Source organism: Chrysemys picta, chromosome 14 (genome assembly GCF_011386835.1).
Source record: "Chrysemys picta bellii isolate R12L10 chromosome 14, ASM1138683v2, whole genome shotgun sequence".
In the NCBI taxonomy this organism is placed as follows: domain Eukaryota; kingdom Metazoa; phylum Chordata; order Testudines; family Emydidae; genus Chrysemys; species Chrysemys picta.
The window spans coordinates 25,206,161-25,221,770 of NC_088804.1; the positions used below are offsets into that span (position 1 = coordinate 25,206,161).

General features: G+C 41.7%; 1 protein-coding gene across 3 annotated transcripts in view; it reads left to right on the forward strand.

The window, feature by feature from the left end:
- The window catches only part of WDR88 (WD repeat domain 88), a 30,284-nt gene extending 17,631 nt beyond the window's left edge, over window positions 1-12,653 (forward strand). For 2 of the 3 annotated variants that reach the window (XM_042852178.2, XM_065567185.1), the window contains exons 6-11: window positions 322-451; window positions 3,524-3,708; window positions 5,960-6,042; window positions 9,805-9,873; window positions 11,025-11,117; window positions 12,059-12,653. In XM_042852178.2, coding sequence (XP_042708112.2) covers window positions 322-451; window positions 3,524-3,708; window positions 5,960-6,042; window positions 9,805-9,873; window positions 11,025-11,117; window positions 12,059-12,196 — 698 coding nt within the window. In that variant the 3' untranslated portion in view covers window positions 12,197-12,653. The remainder of the gene's footprint in view (window positions 1-321; window positions 452-3,523; window positions 3,709-5,959; window positions 6,043-9,804; window positions 9,874-11,024; window positions 11,118-12,058) is intronic. The other variant, XM_065567184.1, reaches the window with a different exon arrangement.
- The last annotated feature ends 2,957 nt before the right edge of the window (window positions 12,654-15,610 follow it).

Sequence of the window (15,610 nt, forward strand, 5' to 3'; positions counted from 1 at the left end):
GCCAGATTACATTTTCAAACATTTTGTTTTGTTATTGGCTAATTTTTGTTTGTTTTTTTCCCTTCATTTCCTACTTAATCAGGACTGGATGGTTTGAAGGGCAGTAAGTTAGTTCAGGTGTTTTGTATGACACCAGTTGGGGAAGAAAGGGGGATTGTGCTCCTACTCACTGCCCTCGGTGGGGGAAAAAAAAGTCAGAGTTTAGGGAGTTCTGCCTTTCTTGAACTAGAGAGCTGAGATTCAGATGTGAGAATCCTGAAAATAGCAAAAGGAAGCAGAATTACAAGTTAGGTAATATTCTTGTTTTGGTTTTTATTATAGGTCACCACAGAAGCACAATCACAAGATGTTGTTTTGACCCTGATAATGAGAGAGTCTCTTCAGTATCATCTGATAAGACAATAAAGCTTTGGGACATTATAGCACAATCCACCACTATCACAATTGATGAGTAAGAAAACATAGTATATCTATATTAGGCAAGATTTATATGTACTTTTTAAAAAAGTATCCGTGAAATTTGTGTTACAACTTATACTGGGAAAATGAACAGTAAGTATGTAACCGAATAGCATAATACATGGAAAGGCTGAATAACATACCATTAAATACATGTGTAAGCGGAGAATGGTCCCGCTTATGGGGAACTGTCCTGGCTTATACACTACCCCAGTGAAATGGGCTAGCGAAAGGATCTGAGTCCTTGCTCCCACTTCCTTTACCCAGAGGCCTGCCTGACCTCAAGGGCTCCCCTTCCACTCTCCTGTGTGGCAGAGTCCTCGTAACCCCAACAAGGCTGGGCCCAGAATTCCTGCGGAGCTCAACCCCCAACCTTGTTGTGGTCACTTAGGGCAGGGGCTAGGGTGTCCCCACTCCGGGATGCTCTCTCTGCGCTGGATGCTTCCCTGACCCACTGATCATTACATACAGTTCAAAGCAAATACAATTTACTAAACAGCAATCAATTTTAAAAAATAAGGAAAAAATGGGAAAGGCTCAAGGAAAACACATAACCCTGCTGTGTGGCACGGGGACATCACAACCAGCGACTCTTTGGAATGTAAGGGAAATTCAGTCTGTTCCTCACAAGTCCCAGGCGCCTTCTGAGGCCCTGGTTGTGCTGCAGGGTTGCTGCAGGTCAGACACTTGCTTTGGCAGTGGCCACGCGCTCAGGCTCTAGGTGGCAGGACCCTTCTTCCCAGCGTCGCCCCCACCCTGTTGGAGTTACGATCCCCTTTCAAGTCTGACCTGCAAGGCCTCTTGGCTGGGGGTGTCTCCCTGCACTGGACCTGCTGCCCAGGGTTCCCCTTGCTCTTGCCAGCCGCTCACCGCACCCAGCTCCGGACTGCTCCAGTCTCAGCTCCACTCTGCCTCAGCACTGCTGCTGCTGCTCTGCCTCCAGCTCTCTGGGCTGCTTCTCTGGCCCCTCTGGCTCTGGTTGCTGCAGCTCTCCTCCCAGCACTGGCCTGCTTCCTGGGCTGCTTTTCTGGCCCTTCTGGATCTGGCACAGCTGTGCTCCCCAGCTCAGCTTAGGCTCCTGCTTTCTCCTTAGCTCATCCCCACGCTGTCTGACCCAGGCAATTCCAGTTCACCGGGAGGACGGATTTCCCCCCCCCCACCCCCCCCGGCCTCCTGACTCCCTGATTAGCCTGCCCGCCCTGTCAATCAAACCGACCTGGAGCATTGGCCTCTCCCCATTATTCCTGGGGACTGTCAGTCTCAGGGTCCTGATTTCCCATTGACCCTTCCCCTTTCTTTTGGTACTGGGAGCTAGCCAACCAAAACACCCCCTCTGAGTTTTAGTAAGGGGACAACAGTTCCCTTACACATGGAAAGGTTAAATAATATGCTATATACAAGCTTCTTGATGTGAATGATAGATGAGGTGCATCTGTCCATCTGTAAGCATTAACTAAAGCTAACCATCATAGTTTCTAGGTACTGAGACATAGAATTTGATAGTGGAGAAAGCAAACAATAGCATGGAGAATGTGCTGTTGAACTGGAAGCTAGTTGCTGATGTCTCTCAGGACTAGCAACACTGGATAATAAATAACATTAACAAATGTGAAGAAGATGAAACACCATTTAGCATGATACAGGTCTCTAAAAGGACTGCAAAATGGAACATATACATGGTACAGGATATATTTTTGGAGAAGGATAGGTCTTGATCTGAGTGTGGAATCAGAGTGAAATTATCCGGAGAGAAAACTCACAGTGGGTAATTCACTATCTAGAGTTGATGGCTTATGAATCTGAAACTCAGGTGGTACCAAAAGGTCAAATCTTTAGAGGTTCAAACTGTCCCTTCATCATTGTGAGGTAAATAGATTAACTTCTGTGCACTGACTGGAGACATTTCAGATGAGAACATAACACCTGAAATCCATTCTGATCATAGTGACTGTAAAGTTCCTATAGCACTATTCTTAATATTAGGGATTTCCCTGATATCCTTTCTGTTATTGAGTGTGTTGCTGCATTTTATTGGTGTATGTGCCTGTATCCTGATCCTGAGAGAAGCCCCCACAACTCCCACTGAAGTCAATAATACATGAAAATCCTTATATAAAGATAGAATGATATTGTCTGTGTAAGAAGGGAGTATGCAACAAATGAAGATATCAGATGAGCTACTGAAAAACATTAACAAATTCAGTGGTTCTGGTTTTAAATCATAAAAGCATTAATCCTAAATTGTCTGTATAAAAAAGTACTATTAAAGTTGCCCTTAAAAGGATTAGGAATTTACTTAGAATGGGAGACTCAGAGCTGGAACATTTTACTAATCCTTCTTTTAAATTGCAATGGATATAGCATTGTTTCCTGCAGAGATGCTTGTAATCCCTTCCCCATTGTGGACTGCAGGAATTGCTAAAGTCCTGTCAGGTTCTGGAACTTTGAGACTTCTTTCTTGAAGTGCACCCCCTGTTCTCAAAATTGGAGTTCACTGTAGAATTCAAATCACTATATAGTTTCATTTTTTATATATATATATAATGAAACTAGAGAGCGAGAGAGAGACTCTTTATTTGAAAAAAGCAACAGAGGGTCCTGTGGCACCTTTAAGACTAACAGAAGTATTGGGAGCATAAGCTTTTATGGGTAAGAACCTCACTTCTTCAGATGTTTATTTGAAGGGATCCGTAGCTCACCCTTCAATGTTGGGGTTTAATTAAACTGGTGTGTAGTGTAGTAATCAGAGGATTTTTTGTTACCTGTGGGTGACAAGAAGCAGGTGATAAGTTCTACTTAAAACTCAGTTAGTACTCAATCCTGTGAGATGTTAAACACTATGTCGCATCTAGGAAAGCACTTAATCACATGCTTAAGCTTTGGCAAATGAGCAGTTCAAGTAACTTTTACAGAACTACTCAGATGATAAAAGCTAAGAATGTGCTTAAGTGCTTCACTAGATGGGGCCAGAGTGCTCAGACCTTGCAAGATCAAGCCCTTACAGCATTCTAATGGCTTTAAAAATCACAGTATCCTGGTGCAGTCATTTTCATTTGTATTTCAGGGCACACACCAATGTCATCTCAGACTGCTGCTTTTCCATAGATGGTCATTACTTGTGCACTGCATCTTGGGACAAAACCTTAAAAATATGGGATATAAAAACAGGGGAGTTTCGTTATCATGGACCTATTTGCTTGAATCAAGGTCATGAAGGTTCTGTTAGTTCCTGTGTTTTTAGCAAAGATGGTGAGTTATGTTAAATACCATTATACACATCTTGAAGTATATACATGTAGGACATTTCAGATAAGTCACAGGGGTCATATGCCAACCATATGACTAATTTATTTCTCAATTTCAAAATTTAAATGCTTTTCATTCTGATTAAATGGCTACACACATAATGTAAGTAAATTGAAATTGATGGTTTGTATTCTGCTTTACTCAGACATCTGAAATGCTGCTTAATTGATATAATCATCAAAGATTTTCTGTAAAAAGATCATGATTGAGAGAATATAGTCGAAACAAACTACTGAGCCACCTCATGGACTGAATGCTTGCTATTATCCACCTGGTATTAGTTAATGGTTGTAAGGCACTCTGAAAATGTAAAGCACTATATACAGTATAAGGATATATACTATTATTGTTAAGCATATTGAATGAGAGAGAGGATGTCACTGTGTATCTTTAGTCAGTACCTCCAGGAGTAAAGTTTCTGCATGGTTCAATCAACATTTTCCAATAATGTGATATTTCAGAAAAACATCTTTATGGTATTTTGTGAGATACAGTAGAAGAGCACTATGACTCCTCTGTATAAAATGGTTGATATTTTAATACTTTTGTAATAACTGTGTCCTGGACTAAATAATCTCTGAAGCTTAGATGTTAATTTGCCTGTGATATTGCTATTGCAGAGTTAAAGAAAACACCATCAACTTGTTATATTGAAATGGCATCTCGCTTCTTTGCTGTGCTTGGCTACTACAAATCTTTGTGCCTTGATTGGCTGTTTCTCTCAGAACTTCCCATCTTTATACCCATAACAAACATGGCCTTTTAAAGTACTGACCCCTCTTCATCTTGTGATCCCGTCTAAACCCAGTCTTCTCAGTTCGGTGACTTCAATCCTAAACTACACACTTTGGGGGGGAAAAATTCTGGGAGTGAAAACATCAAATGTGGTAGCACCAAGTAGTTTGCGGTTCATTCTGTTCAAAGCTAATCTGATAGGGAGATCATTACAAGAAAGTTTTCTTGATATTTTCCCACTATCTCTGCCCCATGTTAGAAGAATATGCTCTACTTTGGAGTCAAGGAAATAGATTTACTGCAGGAAAGGTTTTGGAGAAGCTCCTAGTGCAGGGGTGGGCAAACGTTTTGGCCCAAGGGCCACATCTGGGTGGGGAAATTGCTTGCAGGGCCACAAATGTAGGGCTGGTGCAGGGGGTTGGGGTGCGAGAAGGAGTGCAGTGTGCAGGAAGGGGCTCGGGGCAAGGTGTTGGAGCAGAGGAGGGGTGCGGGGTGTACGAGGGGGCTCGGGGAAGGGGGTTGGGGTGCACACTGTGGGAGGGGGCTCAGGGCAGTGGTGCAGGGAGGGGTGCGGAGTGCTGGAGGGGGCTCAGGGCAGGGAGTTGGGGTGCAGGAGGAGTTCGGGGTGCGGGCTCCGGCCTGGTGCCGCTTACCTGGAGTGGCTCTGGGGTGGCAGCTGCGCACACCGGGGCCAGGGCCAGGCCAGACAGGCCCTGGCCCTGCGCTGCTCCCGGCACCATGTTCCTGCAGCCCTGGGGAGGGGGGCCAGAGGGCTCCGCGTGATGCCCTTGCATGTGGGTACCTCCCCTGAAGCACCCATTGGCTGCAGTTCCCTGTTCCCAGCCAATGGGAGCTTCGGGGGAGATACCCACAGGCAAGGGCAGTGAGCGGAGCCCTCTGCCCCCCCTCCCCTAGGGGTTGCAGGGACGTGGTGCTAGCCGCTTCCTGGAGTGGTGCAGGGTCCGTGGCGCCATGGGGGTGGCAATCCCGCGGGCCGGATTTGGCCCGCGGGCCATAGTTTGCCCACCTCTGTCCTAGTGAATGAAGTGTATTTTATCCACTGGTTCTCAACTGCAGCAAGTACTAAACTTACCAGTAAAATAAAAGCTATAGTAATGAGTAAATGTAGTTGTTTTTCTAGCCAAAGCTTAGTAATTTTAAAAATAACTTTTTGCTATTTTAACTTTTTAAAAATAAAATGTCTCATCAAATTTCATGTCATCAGCATTTTCTTTTACTTTGTAAGCTCTGTTGTATTTTTGATAACTGAATTTTATGCCTATGTTTATACTCATTAAAAAAATCCAGGGACTTTCATTACCTTGCTAGAGCATAACTAATACCAGTGGATTATTTAAATTCTGTTAACAGTCTGACTCAAGTCTGGATGAGGCTTGTTCTGTTAGTCTGTATAGAAAAAACCCAGAGAAATAATATGGCATCTAATTTTGTATTTTAGCATCTCTTGTAGTGTCTGGAGCATATGACAAAACTATAGCTCTGTGGGATGCAGGAGCAGGATATAAAAAGCTAGCGTTAAAGGTACTAAATTCCTATTTGCTCACTAGTTTAGTGAGAAGCTATTAAATGTACAGCTAGTAATTTGTTAGTCTCTAAGGTGCCACAAGTACTCCTGTTCTTTTTATAAGTATTGTGTATCTCTTTACATTAACTGATGTGTGTGTCTTTTTCTCTCTCTTCCCCCCACCCTAACCCTCATAGACATAGGCCTAGTCTTCACTTACCGGCTGGTCCGGCGGCACGCCATCGATGTTCTGGGATCGGTTTATCGCGTCTGGTTAAGACACGATAAATCGATCCCGGATCGATCCCGGAAGTGCTCACAGTCGGCGCCGGTACTCCAGCTCGCCGAGAGGAGTACGCGGCGTCGACGGGGGGAGACTTCCGGCCGCGTCTGGACCGTGGTAAGTCCGGACTAAGGTACTTCGAATTCAGCTACGTTATTAACGTAGCTGAATTTGCGTACCTTAGTCCGAAGTCCGGACTAAGTGGGGACCAGCCCATAGACAAGAATCTGTCATGTACTGCATGTGACTTTAATTTCCTGGAGACAATATATTCTTTTATAATTACCGACTATTTTCTTTGTCAGGTGTGTTATTAACATACTACTAGATTTCTATCTGACTGCATCAGCTGTGTTAGTAACTGCATTGTCTAGAACAGCATATTTACCTTGGAAGATCATGACTTTTCCCCAGTAAGAGACTGGTCAGTGTGTGTATAAATTTAAAAATGCTATACCCCTTTGTATGTATGTATCCATATAATATAATGGTCTACATTAAAAAAATGCTAAGGTCACAAAGGAGATGCACTCAAAAGTCCGAAAATGCTAAAGTTAAGGTTGTCCATTCAACTTTAACTCTGCCCCCACGTTCATATGTATTATAATACATCTTTAGTTACAGGTACATGCTCAACCACCCTCTTATTCAGTGTTCGGGATAGATGGTGCTTCGTAAATGAGGCAGCTCCCAGCTGTCTGATATTTACTTTATCCTCATCACTCAGTGTTAGAACCTTGTTCCTCATTCACTACACACAGTATGACTGCCTCATACCTGAGGCAACAAGGTGGTACCTCTGTGGAGGAAGCACATTATGATACATGGGAGCTAGTTAGTTTAGGACTTTATGGTACAAATTTTCAAAGGCCCTCCAAAATGTGCCATTAAAATTTGATGATTGACTTGAAATGATCAGATGTTAACTGTGGACATGATGGATTGTACCTTTAAGAGTACAGCTCTTAATTTCATGCTCTGACATGATGTCCTTAATCCAGTTTTGGTGACATTAAGATTGATCTGCTGCCATGTGCTGTACATTGACTGCCAAAGAAACAAACTCATTGCTTGTAGCAAGTGCAGAATATAGTAGCTGCACAGTTACTGTGGGAGGGCAGAGAGATTCAGGGTATCTGTTGCTCTGGTCACTGCAGTTTGCTGGCTGGCTGGTGCAAGAACTGAGTTTAAGGTTTTATTTTGAATGGTTAGCTGTATCATTTGCAAAAGGCTCAGAGATAGTGACTGAAACTTATAGGTGCCCTCCTTGTACTCGGGTTCCCATTTTAGAACTGTAAATGAGAAAAGATCAGTATTATAAATCTGAATAAAATTCTGAAGACAAAAAACATCAGTGAACTATCTTCATTGCTGAAAAAGACATTTAGCTAAAACATTTATCTTCAGAATTTTGTTTCTTCCGTCCTACTCTTTGTTCATCTCACTTGGAACTGACTCTTTGGTTTTAAAGAACTCACTCTGAACCCAGAATCTAACATAAGAATTATCATTGTTGCAAGTGACTGTGTGTGGAAGAGAGCTTGAGAGCACTGATTATCATCGCCACAAAGACTGCTTTTGATATGGAAGTTACTGTTATGATCTAGAATATGATTCAATAAGTCAGTCACTTCCAATGTTATTTAGGTATCTGATATTAGTGTCTGATGTATGTAGGTTTTAAAACCTTTCAGTAGAACCTAGCAATGAATTTAGAGATATTAGTGGTGTTGACAGTAAGTCTATTTTTTTGTACCTCTGGCATACTTATAATCCCATCTTTTCAAATTTGTGTGTGCAAGATGTGCTTGTATTATTTACACATGCAGGTACTATGACTGTATGCACAATAATAGTAATTTTACATCCAATTTTGTAAAGTTTGGCCATAATATGCATAAAGTTGGGCCATAATATTTGTTTGATGGAGGTTGGGTAAAAATTCATTGAAGCTGGTGGGTGTGATAGCTGCCATTCATAGGATAAATCTAAGGAGCAGTTAAGCTCCTTTTTGGAGTAAGATACACCTCTACCCCGATATAACGCGACCCGATATAACACGAATTCGGATATAACGCGGTAAAGCAGTGCTCCGGGTTGGGGGGGAGGGGCTGCGCACTCTGGCGGATCAAAGCAAGTTGGATATAACACGGTTTCACCTATAACACGGTAAGATTTTTTGGCTCCCGAGGACAGCATTATATCAGGGTAGAGGTGTAGTTGAAACAATAGGAGCACCACCCCCAAAACACAGGTCAAATGCAAGGCTAGTCAGGAACTGAGCTATGTGGGAGGAGGGTATGGGGAGAAGGGTGGGTCTCTGGATATTGTTTGATGTAGATGTGCACATCTGTGGGCAGAAGCAGCCAGAGAAAAGCAGCCAAAAAGCCAAGCAAACAGCAAGAGAAGCCCTGGAAATGTTGCTGGGAAAGAAAGCAAGGAGAGGAAGTTTATTGGGTAGAGTGCAAGCTGAAAAGAAGCTTTGAACTCTGAGCAAAGAAACTGCCTCCTGTTGTTTGATACCCACTGTGTTCAGGGAAACAAGGACTTTGTGAACATGCTTTGTAAATGAAACCGATTGCATCAAAGAAATACATGACTCTAAAATGGCAAATTTGCCCTATATCCTATTAAATACGTCTTTGCCTTTCTCCTTGTATGTTAGAAAATATTAGTTTCTTTTTGATAAATGTTAATGCATACTTTTCATATGTGAAGTTTGTCAATCAAAATGAAAAACATCCTTTTTGGAACTCAAGGAGTTTTCTCATTAATTCTATTAATTTTTAATAAATTCATGGTGTGGGTTACTTCATTTTTGTTTTTAGCTTGATTCTCTTCTTGTGGTAGCAGACCTAATGGTGCTCTCTCAAATCTCCATGCATGCTCAGTGATCAGCTGTGCAGCAGCAAGCAGGACCAATCCACCCAATGCAACTGCCTGCCTTCTGAATCATCTCCCTTCCCTTGAAGTGGGGAAAGGCTGGTGGCTGCCCTCAAAGCTCTCCCCCTTGCCATCTGACCCACATCTTCAAACTGCTCTACATTATGTGCACTAGAAAACAACTCTCTCCCTGTCTTCTTCCCTCCCTCTCTCCCTCTCTCTCTATATATATTTAGCTAAATTATTTAAAAATGTAGAAAGGAAAACACACAAACAAATAATCTCACACACACACACACAAGGAGGACTGGAACCAAAAATAACTACCACACTATCTGCCAGCACTGCATCAACCAGAACTACAATTCTAACTGAGATGCTGCTGTTACACAAATCCTGGATAGAGGATCAGGCTGTGTCAAGTATGTGCAGACAAAGATTAACCTGATAGCAGCTGTTCTTCTGACCAGGGACGAGTGAGCATGCACAGAGATTTTGCTTACTGTAGGAAGGGCTGCCAGAGTGGATTTGTGGGGAAGACAGCTATTTCCTTTATTATAAAAGTAATAAAGTTCTTACTTTTGGTCTACAGTTACAATTTGTTTTGCTCCAGGGCCATGGAGACTGGGTGATGGATGTTGCAATTAGCAACAACAAGAAATGGATCCTTTCTTCCTCAAAGGTAACAAACTAACTTACAGATGTGGTATAGGAAGCTAATTTGGTCACAGATTTCACTATGTATTTCAATATTTATTTTAGAAAAATTATAATTTTGTGTAACAGTTGACTCAGACAGTCTTTCATTTGTAGTTTTATGATTAGTTGAAAAGCAATTACAGAAAATATTAAAAAGAATTTTATATTGTGATAGACCCAGACCAGTTGGGAACAGCAGAGTAGCAGAAGGGAGATATACTGGCCACTGGATAAGTAGTTTTCTGTTCCCTGAGTGACCAGAGCAGGGGCTGCGCCAGGCTAATAGACCACCTGACTCCAATTAATCTGCTAAGAGTCAGGTGAGGCAGTTAAGCACCTGACTCTAATTAAGGCCCCTCTGATGCTATAAAAGGGCTCACTCCAGTCAAGCCAGGGGGAGCCAGAGGAGAGGAAGAGTGTGCGAGGAACTGGGAGCAAGAGGTGTACAAGAAGCTGAGAGTGAGTAGGCGTATTGCTGGAGGATGGAGAAATACAAGTGTTATCAGACATCAGGAGGAAGGTCCGGTGGTGAGGACAAAGCAGGTGGTGGGAGGAGGCCATGGGGAAGTAGCCCAGGGAGTTGTAGGTGTCGTGCAACTGTACCAGGAGGCACTCTAAACAGCTGCAGTCCACAGGGCCCTGGGCTGGAACCCGGAGTAGAGGGCGGGCCCGGGTTCCCCCCATATCTCCCAACTCCTGATCAAACACAGGAGGAATTGACTTGGACTATAGCTTCTACCAGAGGGGAAGGTCTCTGGACTGTTTCCTGACCCACAGGGTGAATCTGTGAAGGGAGCAAATCCACCAATAAGCGCAGGACCCACCAAGGTAGAGGAGGAACTTTGTCACAATATGTAGGTGTACATGTTTGATGTGACCAATAAACTCAGTTTCTAAGATTACTAAATATTTGTGGTAAGTAAAACAATTTTTTGTTTTCAAAGTAATGACAGTTTTAAAAATAATGCCCATCTCTTATCCAAGAAATTTTCCTCTTATAAGTAGAGTTATTTGCGCTTTGTGCAACTGATGAGGCCTTTATCCATTGGACAAATACTGTACTGGAGCTTGCTGTGGTGCTTGACCAGTGATAACATGTAAATACATTTCCTAATTGTAGTTTCTGATTTTTAGGATGCTACTTTGAGATTATGGAACATTGAAAAGGCTAATCATGTTCCTGCGGCAATAGAAAGCAGAAATACAAGAGGCTCAAAAATAGCTCAAGTAAGCACTATGTGGTGTTACGGCTGATGGGTCTGTCCTTTTAGTCTCTAAGTTACACCTCACTCTGTTCAAAATCAAAATATGAATGGTTGAAGAGACATTGTCAACAAGATTGCTGGGTTCAAAAATTGATTTACCTTATTTTTCTCTCTTCGCAAAATTTATGTAATTTATTTATATGTGAGTTGGGGAGGGAGAAGAGGGAATTTCAAAACAAATGCATCAATGCTTTTCTTTCTTTTTTTTAAAAAGTATTTGGTAAGGATGCAGAAGTCCATGTACAGATGCCGTATTTTTAGAAACAATAGCAAACCAAATAAAACATTTTTAAAATAAAAAAATCCTTTGGCTTCCAAACCTGATGCTTAGTAGTATGATTGGCTGCATACAACACTGCTGGCCTCAGGCAGTGGTATTCATGCACTCATGGACATTTTTGGCTCCCCAGTAAACATAAAAAATATTGAGTTTACCAAAGAAGGAAGAGAAAAGGTATGAAATCACTACCAGATGTTAAGAGGAGGGGGGAAAAGAGAAATGTTGATGACAATTCAGTTTTAATTCCAATTAAACAATTTGTTCTAAACCATGTGAGATTGGGAAAGGGAAACCATCTTTATTTGTTTTGTAAAACTCATCACACCTCCAGTACTGTATAAACTAAAATAATAATAAATTTGCTAAGGCAATATCACAAACTACAAAAATATACTAGTAAATTTAGGAAAGCTTCCTGCACAATGACTGGATGGGCCTGATTTTCAAGAGTATAGAGCACCCACTGCTCCATTTGAAGCTAATAAGAGCTGCAAGTACTCAGCACCTCTGAAAAGCAGGGCTGCATATTTATAGTTGAGCATCAGTGGTAAAATGATTCATGTCTGGCACATATGATTAACTAACATCATTTTTGTTGTTTTTTAATGTTATATTTACATCAGTGTGAAGAATGTGAAAAACCTTTCTCACTCCTACAGTGTGATGACTCTGAAGTGGTCACCAAGTGTGTATTCTGTCGACTGGCTTCTCCTTCGAGAAATATTTTGCCATTACCACCTATTGTAGCACCTGATCTCTAAATTCTTCCCAACAGACTATTTGTGCAAATACATTTGAGTTTTTAAGCATATGCCTATACATAATTGTGATTATCAGTATATTATATTGCATGTACATACAGAGGCAAGGACTTCCTCCATACTTCTGTGCCATACAGTGACATCTATGTTAAAAAAAAAAAATCTGCTGATTCATTGTACACCTGTGCAATATACATACTGAGTTTCACAGTGTAACAGATGACCGGATCAAGTCCTAAGATTTTAAATCTATTCATATTGTACAAGAAAATAAAATTATATCCATCCCGTTTAAGTACGCACACTTAATAAAGGTTGTTGTAACAAAGAAAATATGTGACTATGTAACTTGCTGACAGTTGTCCTTAAATTGTGTAATATAAAGCCACCTTCTTCTACTCTGGAGTGGAGTATACTGGAAATATGAAAAACATTTGCATAAATTGAAAATGCTAAAGGGTTTTGAAATTTGAATGTGGAGAGGGCATTTGGACCATGAAGTTTGTATTATCTTGCTTCTAACATCCCCCTACAAAATGTTTCTCGGAACTTTCAATCACAGATATACATTATTATTTGTGTTTGACATGATATATGGCAAACTAGTCCTGTATATTCAGGACCCAATCCTGCAAAGTGCTGTGCACTCTCAATTCCAGCACCATTCAAGATTGGTCCCTAAAAGTCTATACCTCTTCACTAGCTATGTGAGGATGTCAATTAATGTGAGATTAGTGTTTCAAGATGTGGGGGCCTCATTCATCAAAAACATGTTTCAGCAGATTATATTATTTTAAAAGGGATTTATAAGGAGAAAAATATATTGTACCAGTCTGGAATGTAGTTAAGCTATAAAATAAATCAAAATCTATTATGGGTCTTTCTTTTTTAAGCCATGTGAATTGTGTAGCCTTGGTAGCTACAGTTGCACTTGACTCCAAGGTGAAAAGAAAATGATTTTTTAAGATATAGTATGTTTTACTGCTTTGAATAAAACATGAGGTCAAGTTGTAACATATCCTAAGACACTGTTCTCTTTATTAAATGTTGTTGGTTTACAGTAAAAAGTTGGAAAAAATGCAGTTTGTATGGTGCTGGAATTATTTTTGCAGAATACATAAAATGTGCCTGTCTTACTGTTGGAGTAATTACCCTTAAATATGAATAAGAATAATGAACTAATTTCTGCATGTTTGAAAATAATCTGTTTAATTAAATAATATTCTTATAATATTTGATTGGGATTGTCCTTTATTTGCTCTTCCTGTCCCATTTAGCTGAAAAATCAAACCTCTAAGATTTTCCATTGAGGGAGCAAAGCCAATTACTCTCTAGAGGGTTTTTGTGCATAAATAGTGTGACATTCAGAGACAAATAGGTGGAAACTTTCTTTTGAAAGGGTCTTTTATTTCCCAAATTAAGAAAGACAAATCAAACTGATACTTTGCTGTAGCAAACATAAGACATATTAAATCAGTTTGTATTTTAATGCTTATTTAACAGAATCAATTTGATAGATCAAGACAAAGAAGAGAGAGAACAGGAACTTTGACAACTCTATCATAGACCAGTGGTTCTCAACCAGGCATCCGGAGCTCCCTGGGGGGCCGCAAGCAGGTTTCAGGGGGTCCACCAAGCAGGGCCAAAATTTAAACTTGCTAGGGCCCAAGGCAGAAAGCCGAAGCCCCACTGCATGGGGCTGAAGCCGAAGCCTGAGAAATGTAGCTTTGCAGGGGTCCCTGTGCCATGGGGTCCTGGGCATTTACTCTGCTTGCTACCCCCTGATGCTGGCCGTGGCTTTTATATGCAGAAAAACAGTTGTAACACAGCTGGGCAGTGAACATAAGACCATCAGAACAGCCATACTGAGTCAGACCAAAGGTCCATCTAGACCAGTATCCTGTCTTCGGACAGTGGCCAATGCCAGGTGCCCCACTGGAGTTTTTATAGTATGGTGGGGGAGGGAGTTTCAGATTAGAAAAAGGTTGAGAACCCCTATCACAGACCATTCAAACCAGTTTAGTGCTTGGGAATATATAGGTTATTTTTGGCCTGATTTATTAGATAGGGCAGGAGTGGCCAACCTGAGCTTAAGAAGGAGCCAGAATTTAACAATGTACATTGCCAAAGAGCCACAGTAATAGTCAGGTTTCAGAGTAGCAGCCGTGTTAGTCTGTATCCGCAAAAAGAACAGGAGTACTTGTGGCACCTTAGAGACTAACACATTTATTTGAGCATAAGCTTTCGTGGACTACAGCCCACTTCTATGCATCTGAAGAAGTGGGCTGTAGTCCACGAAATCTTATGCTCTAATAAATTTGTTAGTCTCTAGGGTGCCACAAGTACTCCTGTTTTTTTTAGTAATAGTCAGCAGCCTCCCATCAGCTCCCTCGCCCACTCCCAGTGCCTCCCACCCAATGGCAGCCCTACTGATCAGCACCTTCCCCTCCCTCCCTGCACCTCCCGGTCAGCTATTTTCCGGTGTGCTTGAGGCTCTGGGGTGGGGGGAGGGCATAGCAAGCTCAGGGGAAGGGGTGGAGTGGGGGCAGGGCCTGTGGCAGAGCCAGGGGTTGAGCAGTGAGCGCCCCTTGGCCCATTGGAATGTTGGCGTCTGTAGCTCCAGCCCCAGAGTCTGTGCCTATACAAGGAGCCGCATATTAACTTCTGAAGAGCCACATGTGGCTCCAGAGCCACAGGTTGGCCACCCCTGAGATAGGGCATTCAAGAGTTACATAACAAACTTGTTTGATGAATAAAGCCTCAAGAACTACCCAAAACTATGTGCTCTGTCCCTCTTAAGCTACTAGCACCATCTGCACTGCTGCCTGCCTTCCTATGTTTTTGCACTTCTCTGCAGGTAATGATGTCTGCTCTTATGGGTCTGCTATAGGAGAAGAAAAGGCATACTGACAGCCATGATTTGGTTCTAAGTATGGCCCATGGATTCCTGGTAAATTGGCAAAGTGATCCCTGGCTTTACTGTTGAGGAAACTGTAATTATACCCCAATTTTGTAATCAGATCCATAAGGGGAGGACCTTTACACCCCTCCAGATCTGATTGCAGGAGTGGAGCCACAGATACATTAGCTGTTATTTCTATTTTTAAAGTAATCACTTTGCTTGGCATAGCTCAAAACAGAGTGTTTGCCCCCAAGAAGCTAACAGTGTAAAGTCTTAGCTCTCTGAGAGAGGAATTCCCACTGATGTCTGTGGACATTCTGCATGTGGAGGGCTTATCAGACTTAGATCTAAATTAGAAAAAAATCATTTAAATTATATAAATTTGTGTATAATGTGTGATCTTTTCAGTCATTAGGATAGTGTGTGTATATAAAAATCACAATATACATATACCCACAAATACATAATCAGTGGTATTATGACTTACTACAAATGTCTAAAACAAAATTAAA